The sequence below is a fragment of the Nomascus leucogenys genome, chromosome 5 (genome assembly GCF_006542625.1).
Source record: "Nomascus leucogenys isolate Asia chromosome 5, Asia_NLE_v1, whole genome shotgun sequence".
NCBI classification, from domain to species: Eukaryota; Metazoa; Chordata; class Mammalia; order Primates; family Hylobatidae; genus Nomascus; species Nomascus leucogenys.
This window is the reverse complement of record NC_044385.1, coordinates 3,827,269-3,842,825: the sequence shown is the minus strand read 5'-3', so window position 1 is coordinate 3,842,825 and position 15,557 is coordinate 3,827,269. Positions and strand designations below refer to the sequence as shown.

General features: G+C 36.6%; 1 protein-coding gene across 1 annotated transcript in view; it reads right to left on the bottom strand.

Annotated features, from left to right (window-relative positions):
* Window positions 1-15,557, bottom strand: part of ADSS2 (adenylosuccinate synthase 2) — a 46,787-nt gene that overhangs the window by 13,753 nt on the left and 17,477 nt on the right. Inside the window, exons 4-7 of the mRNA XM_003267331.3 lie at window positions 14,196-14,246; window positions 2,046-2,112; window positions 1,674-1,781; window positions 553-634 (exon numbers count right to left, since the gene is read on the bottom strand). Coding sequence (XP_003267379.2) covers window positions 553-634; window positions 1,674-1,781; window positions 2,046-2,112; window positions 14,196-14,246 — 308 coding nt within the window. The remainder of the gene's footprint in view (window positions 1-552; window positions 635-1,673; window positions 1,782-2,045; window positions 2,113-14,195; window positions 14,247-15,557) is intronic.

Here is a 15,557-nt window from a genome sequence, read left to right as displayed (position 1 = left end):
AATGAAGAGGACAGGAATTTCAACTACTGACCAATGTAAGCACCACTGACACCCAATAGTTGCCAAGAAAAGACTAATCTTTGGTCAATTACCTTATTTGTCTCTTAAGAATGCAGTGCTAAAGAATCTGGCCCTATGGGGTTACCCTTCCTAAATGAGTTGGTTAGCCTGAAAAGTTCTCACTCAGCCCTTTGCTGCTCTGTCCTCCAATTGTTAGAAGTGATTTTTATATAATGCAAATCTAGTCTCCTTTCTGTTCAAAATTTCCTAGTAGCTTTTCTCATTATCTCCAGGATAAGATCTAAACTTCCTGCCATTGCACATGAGACGTATGATCTGGACTCTGTCTCCTTTACTTCAGGTACTCCTCCTGCTCCCTACTCAGTATTTTGTCTAAGCCATTATCATGTAAAGTCACTCAAACATACCATGTCCAAGACAAACAATTTCCTTTGACAATTCTTACCCAAAGCCTGCATGAATGAAAAGATCTAGATGCCAATTTGGCAAACAAGTATTAAAAAGAACATTAAAGAGGTCAGAAAGCATTACCTTGAGTTTTTGTAATTCACCTTCAATGTCTATTTCCAAAGTGGGGTATATAGATTTGTATTGGTTAGCTAGAACTTTAAACCTGAGAAACATAGATAAATCAAGATATTACCACTCTGTAAAAAATATTTCAAACAGTATCATTTGATTCAAATGGTTTCTGCAGATGGTAAACGATCTTAACAGCAAATTAATCCTGAAACTGAAGTTACCTTCTGAGAAATAAAATTTAATAAAGGAGATCAGCCATATGAATTAAGTAAGACTTTCAAATTATTTTTTTACTCAAGTTTAGGCATAGCAACAATATAATTATGGTGATACGTGTGTAGGGAGGGAAGAGAAATGGAATGACTAAAATCTGTAAACACAAAAGACTTAAATCTGAATTAACTGTATTATACTGTACAAAAACAAAAGGGGGCAGTTTACATGATACTTGTAAGAGAGAGAGAGGCAGACATTAGCAATCTAATATTCTTCAGTAAAGGTGCACTGCCAGTGCAGACAAATGTTAAGTGGTTGACTGAAAGGGGATACAATGTCATTATAGCTTTGATGTCACTTGTTATTATACACAACCAACTCCCTATCATTGAGTCACTGAGTAGCTTTTTGATGACTACTAGGTTTCCCAAGGAGATCTGGCTACAGAAAGCATGTGTTAACGTAGCATCTGTTGATTTCAAGTTGAGCTTGGTATACAATAATTCACCAGTATCTGAGAGCTAATGATTTCTGGGTGGGAGGACATAAGGAGTCTCCAGGCCTGAAAATGCAAGGATTGAGACCTTAGAATGTAACCACCCAAGGACTGCCACAGCCCCTGGAATCATTCTATTTCTCAGGAAACCATTCCATATTTCGATTCTTAAATATAACTCTGGCTTTGTCTTCTTAGGACATTCTATTAAATCACCATCATGTTATTTTTCATGAAGTTAAATCTGTAACCAAGGATGAATTAGAATGTAATAAAAATAACTTTAATATTTCAAACCTTAAAAAAGTCAACCACCACTATTTAACTAGAATACCGACTGCATCGTTTTGCACCCTAGGTTTTAAAAAAAATCAAAAAATGCATTCATTCCTTCCATTTTGAAACACAAGTTACTTACCTCTCAGAGAAGCCATCAAAGTCAGAAACAAGGTCGCACATCCTGAGTCCACTCCGAGCAGCTTTGGACGAATAAACTGGGCCAATGCCCTTTTTTGTTGTACCCAAACTTAAAAACAAATCCAAACAAGCTTTAAGTTAGACAAGAAAGATGTAGGTCTTCTGGTCAGATCATTACAGTGAATAAAGTTACATATGACTATTTTCTGTTTATGTTATTTCTTGCTAAGTATATGTTCATAATCCTACTGATTTTCTCCAAAACAGGATATTCTAATACTTACTTTTCTTAAACTTCGGGTCTAGAACTAAAATATAAGGGTCTGCATATACTTAAACTGTACCAAAAAAAAAAAAAAAAACCCACACATACTTTTTTCCTGCTTGTTCTTGTCTCTGTTGTTCCTGGATACCATCAGCTGCTTGATGAAAATCAAATACTGAGGGGAAATAAAACCACAGTTGTTGAAACAAAGATAAAACACAAAAGCAAAATCCACTGCAATTTCAAATTACTGAGGTTATAAATCCCTTCAGCCTCATTTCAGTATAATAAACACATTTTTAAAAGTGATAATGGTAGAAGTTTATAACACCAACTAGTACATTAATATGAAAATGTTTGATCTTTCACTCTTATTTATTGCAGTCTATACTATTTTAAAAAATAAGTCATTAAGAGGGTAATTTTGAAACATCCTGCCCTAAAATTTTACAAAGGTGAATTTACAAAAATACTCTTTTTTCTTCAAGTTCTGGACTCCAAGAATCTAGGGCTCATGTTGACACCTCCCTTTTCCTCACTAGTCTCGAGCTTCCATCACCTCTCGCCAAAACTGCAGTTTCCTAATGTGTGTACCTCTTTCCATTCTTAGACATCTCTAATCCAAATGCTGTCATGCAGCCAAAGCCATCTTTCTAAGACACAAATATGGCATTCACACCTCCCCTGCCCTTAAAACTCCATGGCTTTCCACTGCTCTAAAAAAAGAGACAAAATTCTTTTTATTATCTGGCCTCCTTGCACAGTCTACACTTTCATCTTATACCACGCTCTGCCACCCTCACTGCCCTCTGGTCACACTGGCATTCTTTGCAGCCCTCAGCTACAAGGCATGTACTTCTACATGAAATATTGCCTCTTTCTACACCTACACATAACTTGTACTCCCTCTCTCCCCTACCAATGCTCTGAGAGTATTAGGATCATGTCAGTTCAGCCTACTCGTTGATTTCCGGTGCCAACATGTCCTCAAATATTTACTGATTCGATAAATAGATGGTTTATAGAAGAGGCAGAACTAGAATTTTGGTCTCTGAACTTCTAACCAAGGCTTCTTGTTTTTTGTTTTGTTTTTAAACAGCTTTATGGGAATATATAAATTATACCACAAAATTCATCCATTTAAGATGTACAATTTGCCCATTCAGTATGATATTGGCTGTGGGTTTGTCGTAGATAGCTCTTATTATTTTGAGATACGTCCCATCAATACCTAATTTATTGAGAGTTTTTAGCATGAACGGTTGTTGAATTTTGTCAAAGGCCTTTTCTGCATCTATTGAGATAATCATGTGGTTTTTGTCTTTGGTTCTGTTTATATGTTGGATTACATTTATTGATTTGCGTATGTTGAACCAGCCTTGCATCCCAGGGATGAAGCCCACTTGATCATGGTGGATAAGCTTTTTGATGTGCTGCTGGATTCGGTTTGCCAGTATTTTATTGAGGATTTTTGCATCAATGTTCATCAAGGATATTGGTCTGAAATTCTCTTTTTTGGTTATGTCTCTGCCAGGTTTTGGTATCAGGACGATGCTGGCTTCATAAATGTGTTAGGGAGGATTCCCTCTTTTTCTATCGATTGGAATAGTTTCAGAAGGAATGGTGCCAGTTCCTCCTTGTACCTCTGGTAGAATTCGGCTGTGAATCCATCAGGTCCTGGACTCTTTTTGGTTGGTAAGCTATTGATTATTGCCACAATTTCAGAGCCTGTTATTGGTCTATTCAGAGATTCCACTTCTTCCTGGTTTAGTCTTGGGAGGGTGTATTTGTTGAGGAATTTATCCATTTCTTCTAGATTTTCTCGTTTATTTGCATAGAGGTGTTTGTAGTATTCTCTGATGGTAGATTGTATTTCTGTGGGATCAGTGGTGATATCCCCTTTTTCGTTTTTTATTGCATCTATTTGATTCTTCTCTCTTTTCTTCTTTATTAGTCTTGCTAGCGGTCCATCAATTTTGTTGATCTTTTCAAAAAACCAGCTCCTGGATTCATTAATTTTTTGAAGGGTTTTTTGTGTCTCTATTTCCTTCAGTTCTGCTCTGATTTTAGTTATTTCTAGCCTTCTGCTAGCTTTTGAATGTGTTTGCTCTTGCTTTTCTAGTTCTTTTAATTGTGATGTTAGGGAGTCAATTTTGGATCTTTCCTGCTTTCTCTTGTGGGCATTTAGTGCTATAAATTTCCCTCTACACACTGCTTTGAATGTGTCCCAGAGATTCTGGTATGTTGTGTCTTTGTTCTCGTTGGTTTCAAAGAACATCTTTATTTCTGCCTTCATTTCATTATGTACCCAGTAGTCATTCAGGAGCAGGTTGTTCAGTTTCCATGTAGTAGAGCGGTTTTGAGTGAGTTTCTTAATCCTGAGTTCTAGTTTGATTGCACTGTGGTCTGAGAGACAGTTTGTTATAATTTCTGTTCTTTTACATTTGCTGAGGAGAGCTTTACTTCCAACTATGTGGTCAATTTTGGAATAGGTGTGGTGTGGTGCTGAAAAAAATGTATATTCTGTTGACTTGGGGTGGAGAGTTCTGTAGATGTCTATTAGGTCCACTTTATGTAGAGCTGAGTTCAATTCCTGGATATCCTTGTTAACTTTCTGTCTCGTTGATCTGTCTAATGCTGACAGTGGGGTGTTAAAATCTCCCATTATTATTGTGTGGGAGTTTAAGTCCCTTTGTAGGTCACTCAGGACTTGCTTTATGAATCTGGGTGCTCCTGTGTTGGGTGCATATATATTTAGGATAGTTAGCTCTTCTTGATGAATTGATCCCTTTACCATTATGTAATGGCCTTCTTTGTCTCTTTTGATCTTTGTTGGTTTAAAGTCTATTTTATCAGAGACTAGGATTGCAACCCCTGCCTTTTATCAATACTGAATGGGCAAAAACTGGAAGCATTCCCTCTGAAAACTGGCACAAGACAGGGATGCCCTCTCTCACCGCTCCTGTTCAACATAGTGCTGGAAGTTCTGGCCAGAGCAATCAGGCAGGAGAAGGAAATAAAAGGTATTCAATTAGGAAAAGAGGAAGTCAAATTGTCCCTGTTTGCAGATGACATGATTGTATATCTAGAAAACCCCATTGTCTCAGCCCAAAATCTCCTTAAGCTGATTAGCAACTTCAGCGAAGTCTCAGGATACAAAATTAATGTACAAAAATCACAAGCATTCTTGTACACCAATAACAGACAAACAGAGAGCCAAATCATGAGTGAACTCCCATTCACAATTGCTTCAAAGAGAATAAAATACCTAGGAATCCAACTTACAAGGGATGTGAAGGACCTCTTCAAGGAGAACTACAAACCACTGCTCAATGAAATAAAAGAGGATACAAACAAATGGAAGAACATTCCATGCTCATGGGTTGGAAGAATCAATATTGTGAAAATGGCCATACTGCCCAAGGTAATTTATAGATTCAATGCCATCCCCATCAAGCTACCAATGACTTTCTTCACAGAATTGGAAAAAACTACTTTAAAGTTCATATGGAACCAAAAAAGAGCCCGCATCACCAAGTCAATCCTAAGCCAAAAGAACAAAGCTGGAGGCATCACGCTACCTGACTTTAAACTATACTACAAGGCTACAGTAACCAAAACAGCATGGTACTGGTACCACAACAGAGACATAGATCAATGGAACAGAACAGAGCCCTCAGAAATGATGCCGCATAGCTACAACTATCTGATCTTTGACAAACCTGACAAAAATAAGAAATGGGGAAAGGATTCCCTATTTAATAAATGGTGCTGGGAAAACTGGCTAGCCATATGTAGAAAGCTGAAACTGGATCCCTTCCTTACACCTTATACAAAAATTAATTCAAGATGGATTAAAGACTTATATGTTAGACCTAAAACCATTAAAATCCTACAAGAAAACCTAGGCAATACCATTCAGGACATAGGCGTGGGCAAGGACTTCATGTCTAAAACACCAAAAGCAATGGCAACAAAAGCCAAAATCGACAAATGGGATCTCATTAAACTAAAGAGCTTCTGCACAGCAAAAGAAACTATCATCAGAATGAACAGGCAACCTACAGAATGGGAGAAAATTTTTGCAACCTACTCATCTGACAAAGGGCTAATATCTAGAATCTATAACGAACTCAAACAAATTTTCAAGAAAAAAACAAACAACCCCATCAAAAAGTGGGCAGAGGACATGAACAGACACTTCTCAAAAGAAGACATTTATGCAGCCAGAAAACACATGAAGAAATGCTCATCATCACTGGCCATCAGAGAAATGCAAATCAAAACCACAGTGAGATACCATCTCACACCAGTTAGAATGGCCATCATTAAAAAATCAGGAAACAACAGGTGCTGGAGAGGATGTGGAGAAATAGGAACACTTTTACACTGTTGGTGGGACTGTAAACTAGTTCAACCATTGTGGAAGTCAGTGTGGCGATTCCTCAGGGATCTCGAACTAGAAATACCATTTGACCCAGCCATCCCATTACTGGGTATATACCCAAAGGACTATAAATCATGCTGCTATAAAGACACATGCACACGTATGTTTATTGCGGCACTATTCACAATAGCAAAGAGTTGGAACCAACCCAAATGTCCAACAACGATAGACTGGATTAAGAAAATGTGGCACATATACACCATGGAATACTATGCAGCCATAAAAAATGATGAGTTCGTGTCCTTTGTAGGGACATGGATGAAACTGGAAAACATCATTCTCAGTAAACTATCGCAAGGACAAAAAACCAAACACCGCATGTTCTCACTCATAGGTGGGAATTGAACAATGAGAACTCATGGACACAGGAAGGGGAACATCACACTCCAGGGACTGTTGTGGGGTGGGGGGAGGGGGGAGGGACAGCATTAGGAGATACACCTAATGCTAAATGACGAGTTAATGGGTGCAGGAAATCAACATGGCACATGGATACATATGTAACAAACCTGCACATTGTGCACATGTACCCTAAAACCCTAAAGTATAATAAAAAAAAAAAAAAAAAAAAAAAAAAAAAAAAAAAAAGATGTACAATTTACTGATTTTTAGCATATTTAACCATAGCTTCTTTTTGCTAATGATGACACTGTTTCCAAATAATTAAGCTGAAATGTGTAGATGTTTAACAGAAAGACTGATCTGAGGTTCTTGGGATTAGTGGTAGCATCTGTAAAATAACTATTTAGAAGTATTAGAAGACTGATGTTGAAGTTATAGATGGTGAAGCTAGAAAAGTCTGATAACCCAATCTAAATCCATCCTCTGATTAACCCTGCACCTAAAACCATGTATGTACTCTTCTCTAATTCCCTCCTTTTGAGACACTACTAAAACTATCAAGGCAGTCCTCCCCCTGTGCTTGGCAAGGTTAACAACCATAGCTTTTTATTATCAACAGGTTTCCCTGGTGCGTTAGTAGAAAAGTTTTGATGCTGTACATACTAATTAGTTATATTTCAGAAGCTAAATATGTGTGATTTAAAAGTATCTAGTAAGCAGTATCTGTCTTAGTGCCACACAGTTAGATAAAAGTAACATCTTTAAAGCCATATCAATATACTGCACACCAAAAGATATCTATCTACAAGAATGCTCAGGGTAACAGTATTTGTAATATCGCAATATTGGAAACAACTCAAATTTTCATCAATGGTAGAATGAATGGATTTTTAAAAGTGTGAAATGGTCATATAAAGGGATACTATATAGCAATAAAAAAGAATAAAATACTCTTTATGTAAACAATAATTTTGAGCTATAAGGCTTAGTTTATCATTATGTTCCTATTTTATTGCCCAAGCGATAGTCTTTCTCAGTTACCTGAGAGGCCAGAATAGTTCTTAAGGGCTGTTTAAACCCTGATTTTGCAAATCAGTTATGACAAGATTGAGATCTTAGAGTATGCCATTCTCATTTCTTTTGAATAAAAAGACATTTGAATGTAAATGTTTTGTTTTCTATAATCTAAGAAATTTAAAAAGCAACTGACAACCCACAAATAAATGGTTGATGGAAAGCAGGTGAACCATATTTTTCAGAAATTAATTTAGTACCTTGTCATAGAATTAATGCTTTCCTTGGTTTTTCTAGGCCCCAGGAAGCAACTACTGTAATCAGAATAATTACTTTCATAAGACTTCATCATGGCATAGAGCATTAATGCCTCCACTATTACTGTTTTGAAAGAACAGCCTTGGAATATCTGTTTCACTTTCTACAGCCTAGATATTGCAAACAAAAAAACCATCATAACTGTGCACCTTTAGTTAAGTTTATTAACAGCATTTTTTAATTTTTAATTTACTATTATAGTTAAGTTTTATTAGTATGACTAATGTTATACTATGGTTGGTGTGAGACTTGGTACACGTAATAGCCACTTTGCTTGCTTTCTCACATCTCCCTGAGGTCTTTACTCAACTGTCACTTTCAGTGAAACCTCCCTGCCACATTATATACAACTGTAGGCTCCTACCTCCTCCTCCAAACTGCCTGCCATTGCCTAGCTCCTTTCTCTGAGTTACTATTTCTCCCCAGAAATGAGCACTATCTGCCATGCTACATCGATTACATATTTCTATTGATATGATTTGTTTTCACTAATACATGATATGCTCCATGAAGGGATGCTTTTGGTTTTTTCTACTGCTGAATCCTCAGTGCGCAGCACCATACCTGACACAGTAGGCATTTAATACATAGATATTAAATAAAAGACACCTAACAAATCTGGATTTCATATTTAAATTTTAAGTGTCTCAACCACTTCTCAGGCCATTTTCCCTGAATAAGCATCTCTTATAGTACAAACTAAGTTATGAGATTCAGTGAACAGGGCAAAAGGTTAATGCAATAGGTCCCTGCATTAGCATGCTAATGTAAAGAACTGGCCAGCAACTTAATAATTTTTAAGTTTCCTTAAAAAAATCAACTGTTTAAACCTTCTAAGTGAAATATTTGAAGGTAACTCAAGTAACGTAAAAGATGCATATTACAGCCCCTAGAGCAACTACCAAAATTCTTAAATTCATAAAACAAGAGGTATAGCTAGTAAGTTAACAGTGGAGATAATATTTAAAACGTTCAATCGAAAAGAAAGCAGGAAAAGAACAAATAAAAAGAAAACAAAAAGCAGACATAAATCCAACCATAGTGATAATTAACTATAGTAAAAGTAACTAGTCTAAACATTCCAATTAGAGGATAAAATTGTCACAATGAATAAAAGCAAGACCCAACTCCATTTTGTCTATAAGAAATACATTATAGATCTAAAGACACAGATACACTAAGGATTATTAGAGGATGGAAAGTGATACACCGGGCAAACAGTCATCTTAAGGCAACTCTAGTGGCCATATTAATATCAAAGTAGGTACCAGAATAAGGAATATTACCATAAAGAGGATATTGTGGTATTAACAATCATAGCTTATTAGATACTTTTAAATCATATAATACAAATTTAGCTTCTGAAATGTAACTAATTAATATATACAGCATCAAAACTTTCCTACTAACAGCATCACGGAAACCTGTTGATCATAAAAAGCTATGGTTGTTAATACCAAAGAGGATATTTCATAATGAGGAAAGGTTCAATGCATCAAAATCAGAATTGTAAACATACATGTACCTAACAGAGCTTCAATGTGCATGAAGCAAAAACTGACTGACTCAAAAAGAGAAATAGACAAATCCACAATTATTGTTGGAGGTTCAGCACTCCTCTGAGTAACTGATAGAATATACAGATAGAAAATCAGTTGGGATATAGGATTTGAACAATACTGTCAAACAATTTGATTTAATTGGCATTTAAAGAACACTCTACTCAACAAGAGCAGAGCACATATTCTTTCTAAGTGCATGAAGACATTATCCAAAACAGACCACATCCTGAGCCATAAAAGAAGTCTCAACAAACTAAGATTAGGAGCATACGTATTCTCTGTTCACAATAAAATTAAATTATAAATAAATAATAGAGAGAAATCATGAAAATCTTCCAATGTTTGGAAACATGAACATCATACTCAACTTATAGGTTAAAACAGAAATTATGTTATTTTGAACTGAATGGAAATGATTGTATAAATAATATTTGTGGAATATAGCTAACAATTACATGTGTTAGAGGAACACATGTAATTTTAAATGCTTACATTAGAAAAGAAAGAGGAAGGAAAGAAGGAAGGAAGGAAGGAAGGAAGGGAGGGAGAGAGAGACGGAGGGAGGGAGGTCAGTTGGTCGAGAGTTCATGATCCAAGCTTCTAAAGGAACTACAAAAACGAGCAAATTTAAACCAAAGAAAGTAGAAAGAAGAGAAAGAGCTGAACCCAGTGAAACAGAAAATAGAGAAAATGGTTATTTTTTTGGGAAAAAAGAATCAAAAACCCACAAAATCAATAAAATAGATACCAGGAATAAAAGAGGGACATTACTGAAGACTAAAAAAGTTACCAATAATTTGAGAAGTTAGATGAACACATTTCTTTAGAAAACATAAATATCTAAAACTGACACAAGAAACAGAAAAATCTGAATATCCCGATATCTATTAAAGAAATAAAATTTATAACCTTCATGGAATTCATAAAAACATCCTCACAAAGATTTTCTATAAAACATTTAAAGAAGAAATGTTACCAACCTCACACATAACTCTTTCAGAAAAATAGAAGGCACTAAAACTGAAGAACAGACAACAAAACTAAGAAAACTACAGAGCAGTATTTGTCAGGATAAAAACAGCACATCTTGACCAAGTACAGCACTTAAGTTAGCTGTTGAGTGTATGCATATATGAATAAAACACATAAAATTCTTTCCTTTGTGGACACAACCTGTGTAAGGTGTTTTACTGATTGGGGAACTAATGACCAGAAAGGAAATCACTTGCCAGAGGATCCATAATCAAGATTTGGACCCAGATCCCTCCATTTCAAAGCCTATAGTTTTTTCCATTGTACTACGCTCCCTAGCACCCAGCACACTTTTATACAGAATCTCATATTATGGAAAATTTTTTAAATCCTTGGAAATAAATGAACATTCTGAAGCATCTATATGCCAGATCCTGTGCTCAGTTCTGAAATGAGAATTCTAATGCCTTAAATTACAATGGAGCTTACAGAACTGTCCGTTCAGTGCCATGGTGACGGGGAGTCTCTAAAGCAAAGATCGAAGTGGTTTCACGGCAACGATTCTCAGACAGTTTTCCAATCAGTTATTTGGTTTTTTAATGATACTATTTACTCCTTTTCATGATTACAGAATTGACTATACTAAAATGCATGTTTCTGGCCGGGCGGTGGCTCACGCCTGTAATTGGGAGGCCGAGTTAGGTGGATCATCTGAGGTCGGGAGTTCAAGACCAGCCTGGCCAACATGGTAAAACCCTGTCTCTACTAAAAACACACAAAAATAAGCCAGGCATGGTGGGACATGTCTGTAATCCCAGCTGCTCAGGAGGCTGAGGCACGAGAATCGCTTGAACCCAGGAGGTGGAGGTTGTAGTGAACCAAGATCATGCCACTGCACTCCCGCCTGGGTGACAGAATGAGACCCTGTCTCAAAAAAAATAATTAAAATAAAATAAAATAAAATAAAATAAAAAACGTTTCTTATAAGACTTTTTAAGGACCCTAGGAAGTGAATCTTATAGGCTTTTAGTAACATACATTTTAAAGCACAACACATCCATTGTTACACATATTACTACTAACACCTAAATTTTAGTCTGAGCTTATCTTCTACAGGCTCAGTCCTCTGTCAGAAATACTTTCCTTTAAGGACATACATTTATGGGAAAAAATAATTAAAGAAATATAATTATAAATAAAATAATAAGATTCATTTACATTTATTATGGTTAAACCACATTAGTTTCCTTTTACTCTAGGCCTTTTGACCCCTCCCCATTACTACTTTGTTGTTTTGTTTTGGTGATCTAAAGTAATTAAGTAACTTGCTTAAACTCTATGTTGTACCAAGGATGGAACTGTTAAGTGACAGACCCAAAGCAATTGCAATGAAGAAGGAAGATGGAGAATCCAGACAGGAACAGGGATATGTCTCTTAACACTATGCTCTTTCCAACAGGCTAATATCATCAGCACATATTTACATCTGCACATAGCCCAACTATCTGATTATATACACTGATGCTATACGTTATTCAAATGGCAGGCGTTAGGGATTATTCTGTTTTGCAATCCTAAATTGTGGTACGCTGATTAAGATACTGAATTTCACAGAGCAGACAACATAACAAAAAGCCATTGGAAATTTCTGAAGATAAGCAGTGGTTTTTATCATCTAATGCAGCGCCTTGCTTTATCCACAACAGGAACAATGGATACCAAAAAGCTACACATAAAATCATGAAGGTAAAAGAAGATAAAGATGACTATTGGTAACAGAATAAATAAAGCTAATGAGTAGTAAGTGTAAGCAAACAGAAATGCTACAAAAGTACTTCACAAAAACATTTTTTCCTTACATACCTAGGAGACTGCCAGTAAGAAAGAATATTAGTAGGGCCGGATGCAGTGGCTCATGCCTGTAATCCCAGCACTTCAGGCGGCCAAGGTGGGCAGGTCACCTGAGGTCAGGAGTTCAAGACCAGCCTGACCAACATGTGAAACCCTGTCTCCACTAAAAATACAAAAATTAGCTGGGCATGGTGGCACACCTGTAATCCCAGCTACTCAGGAGGCTGAGGCAGAAGAATCACTTGAACCCAGGAGGCAGAGGTTGCAGTGAGCTGAGATCACCCCACTGCACTCCAGCCTGGGTGACGAAGTGAGACTCTGTCTAAAAAAAAAAAGAACATTAGTAACACTCTATTGCTTCCTATATTATAGCACAATAGTGATATATAAGTTTAAAATTCAAGTTCTAAGATAAGCTAACAAACAAAATATAAACATTTTTAAAATCAGAAGCTTAAAATGGGCAACAAAAATGACAACCTTCTTCTTCTGAAAACCAAAACAAAACCCTTTTGTCCTTATCCAAATTGCATGTTATCATTTGGGACTGCAAAGCTTCTTTGTTTCCTTTGTTTTTTGTCTTGGTTATGCATCTATGCCATTAATTATTCTGGAAATTAAAAAGGTGTCTTTTAAATAGAAGTTTTACTGATAATATTTTCATAGTTTAAGTATAATCAGGTGAAATATAAACTACTCACAAGCTTACTTTATGTTAAATACAGAAGTATTCCACATTTTATCCAGTTACACTAACAAACAGCTATCAAAGTCTTTGTATTCAAGGATAACCAGTCTACTAATAGACAACATACAGGACAACAAATATTAACATAAAACTGTTTTTCAGTAAAAACAAAAAATTGTTCTTTTCAGACTTTACAGATTAAGAAGCCTGTGGCAAACAATGTAATGAAGAGGCCAGTTTCATACAAAAACTGTATGTTAATCCAATAGCGTTTACTTCAAATAAGTTATTTTATTGGGTTGCTAAGATAATACATAGGATTCAAGTCTGTGGCTGTTATCTGAAGGGACCGTTATTTGATTTCTGTGCTTGGCTGAGAAATACTGTAAGTATCTTGATGAGGCTGCCTTTTAAATAGAGGCCAGTGTTAAAACTAGAGCAGCTACTGCCACAGGACACATGCATATTTAAATACAATTTAAGAGTGCAGATCAATCACAGAGAAGTTTCCTACGTGGTTTTTACTTATTTCTTTTCTGGTTATTGTCTCTTAAATCATGTCACTGCTAATTAACAATTCCATTGGTTCTGAAAGAGAAAAATAACAGAGAAGAAAATCCCAAATTTATTGGTAGTGGTTGAAATTTAGGTTAGTCTGAACAAAATCTGAATCACTTAAAAAGCAATAACTATTACATTTTAGGCACAAAGAGTCACTCTATCTGCAAAACAGTACACTTACTTTTACAAGAATATTACGTGTACAAATAAATGTTCTTTGCATTTTGATGTGGCTTATTTTTAAATAGAATTAGAGATGTCTTATGAAATACTGCTTGTATTACAAATTTGCTTAGCTAATCGTTTTTTCAAACAGGTAAATTTCAGCCTAGACTTTGTTAAAAAAGAAAAAAATAAGTCTTTTGTATTTAGAACTCAATTACTACAATCCATCCTACTTACACTAAATAAAAATAAAAGACAAAATTAGTTACCAAATACTTTCATTTGATAAATTTCTGATAAAAAGATAGTTACAAATAAATGCAATATATCCACCTTACCAATATGAGCTCTGTCAGATATAATAAGCCTTTTTTCCCAGCCTTCTAGTCCTAGAGAGAAAGGGAAAAAAGATATATTTAATTGAATATTTTGTATAGCAGTTTTAAAATCTTAATTTCTTTTTTTTTGAAACAGAGTCTCACTCTGTCACCCAGGCTGGAGTGCGGTGGCGTGATCTCAGCTCACTGCAAGCTCCACCTCCCGGGTTCACTGCCATTCTCCTGCCTCAGCCTCCCGAGTAGTTGGGACTACAGGCACCCACCACCACACCTGGCTAATTTTTTTTTGTATTTTTAGTAGAGACTGGGTTTCACCATGTTAGCCAAGATGGTCTCGATCTCCTGACCTCGTGATCTGCCCGCCTCGGCCTAAGATCTTAATTTGTTTAGAAATATGTCTAGGCCAGGAGTGGTGGCTAATGCCTGTAATCCCAACACTGTGGGAGGCCAAGGCAGGTGGATCACTTGAGGCCAGGGGTTCAAGACCAGCCTGGGCAACATGGTAAAACCCCATCTTTACTAAAAATACGAAATTAGCTGGGCATGGTGGTGGGTCCATCTAATCCCAGCTACTCGGGTAGCTGTGGCATGAGAATCACTTGAACCCGGGAGGCAGAGGTTGCAGTGAGCCAAGATTGTGCCACTACACTCCAGTGTAAGCGGTGGAACGAGATGCTGTCTCACAAAAAAGGAAATACAATCTCTAAAAGTGTTTTTTACTGAAGCAATCGCGTTTGTATCTTTTCTTCTGTATAGGATACATCATGTCTAACAAGAGTTTTCTCACATGTCATTCATTCCATACATAAATTCACTCACACGCTATCTTTCCAAATGTCTTGCTCTAAAAGCTCCAAATTCAAACCAGTCACATCCACATAAAATACTTCTAGGAATCCAAAAGGCAAATGGTAGAAAAACATCATGCTGGGGAGGTTAGGTACCTGGCCGGGAGAAATTTGTTAGGGGAGGTTAGGTACCTAGCAGGGAGAAATTTGACAGAAGGGAGTTAATTTTAGGAAGGGCATCCTTTCCCAAAAGATAGTTATAACAAATATGGGCGGGTGCAGTGCCTTAAGCCTGTAATCCCAGCACTTTGGGAGGCTAAGACAGGCAGATCACCTGAGGTCAGGAGATCGAGACCATCCTGACCAACATGGTGAAACCCCGTCTCTACTAAAAATACAAAAATTAGCCGGGTACGTGGTGGCGGACACCTGTAATCCCAGTACTCGCGAGGCTGAGGCAGGAGAATCACTTGAACCCGGGAGGCAGAGACTGCAGTGAGCTGAGATCGTGCCACTGCACTCCAGCCTGGCAACAGAGCAAGACTCCATCTTAAAAAAAAAAAAAAAAAAAAAA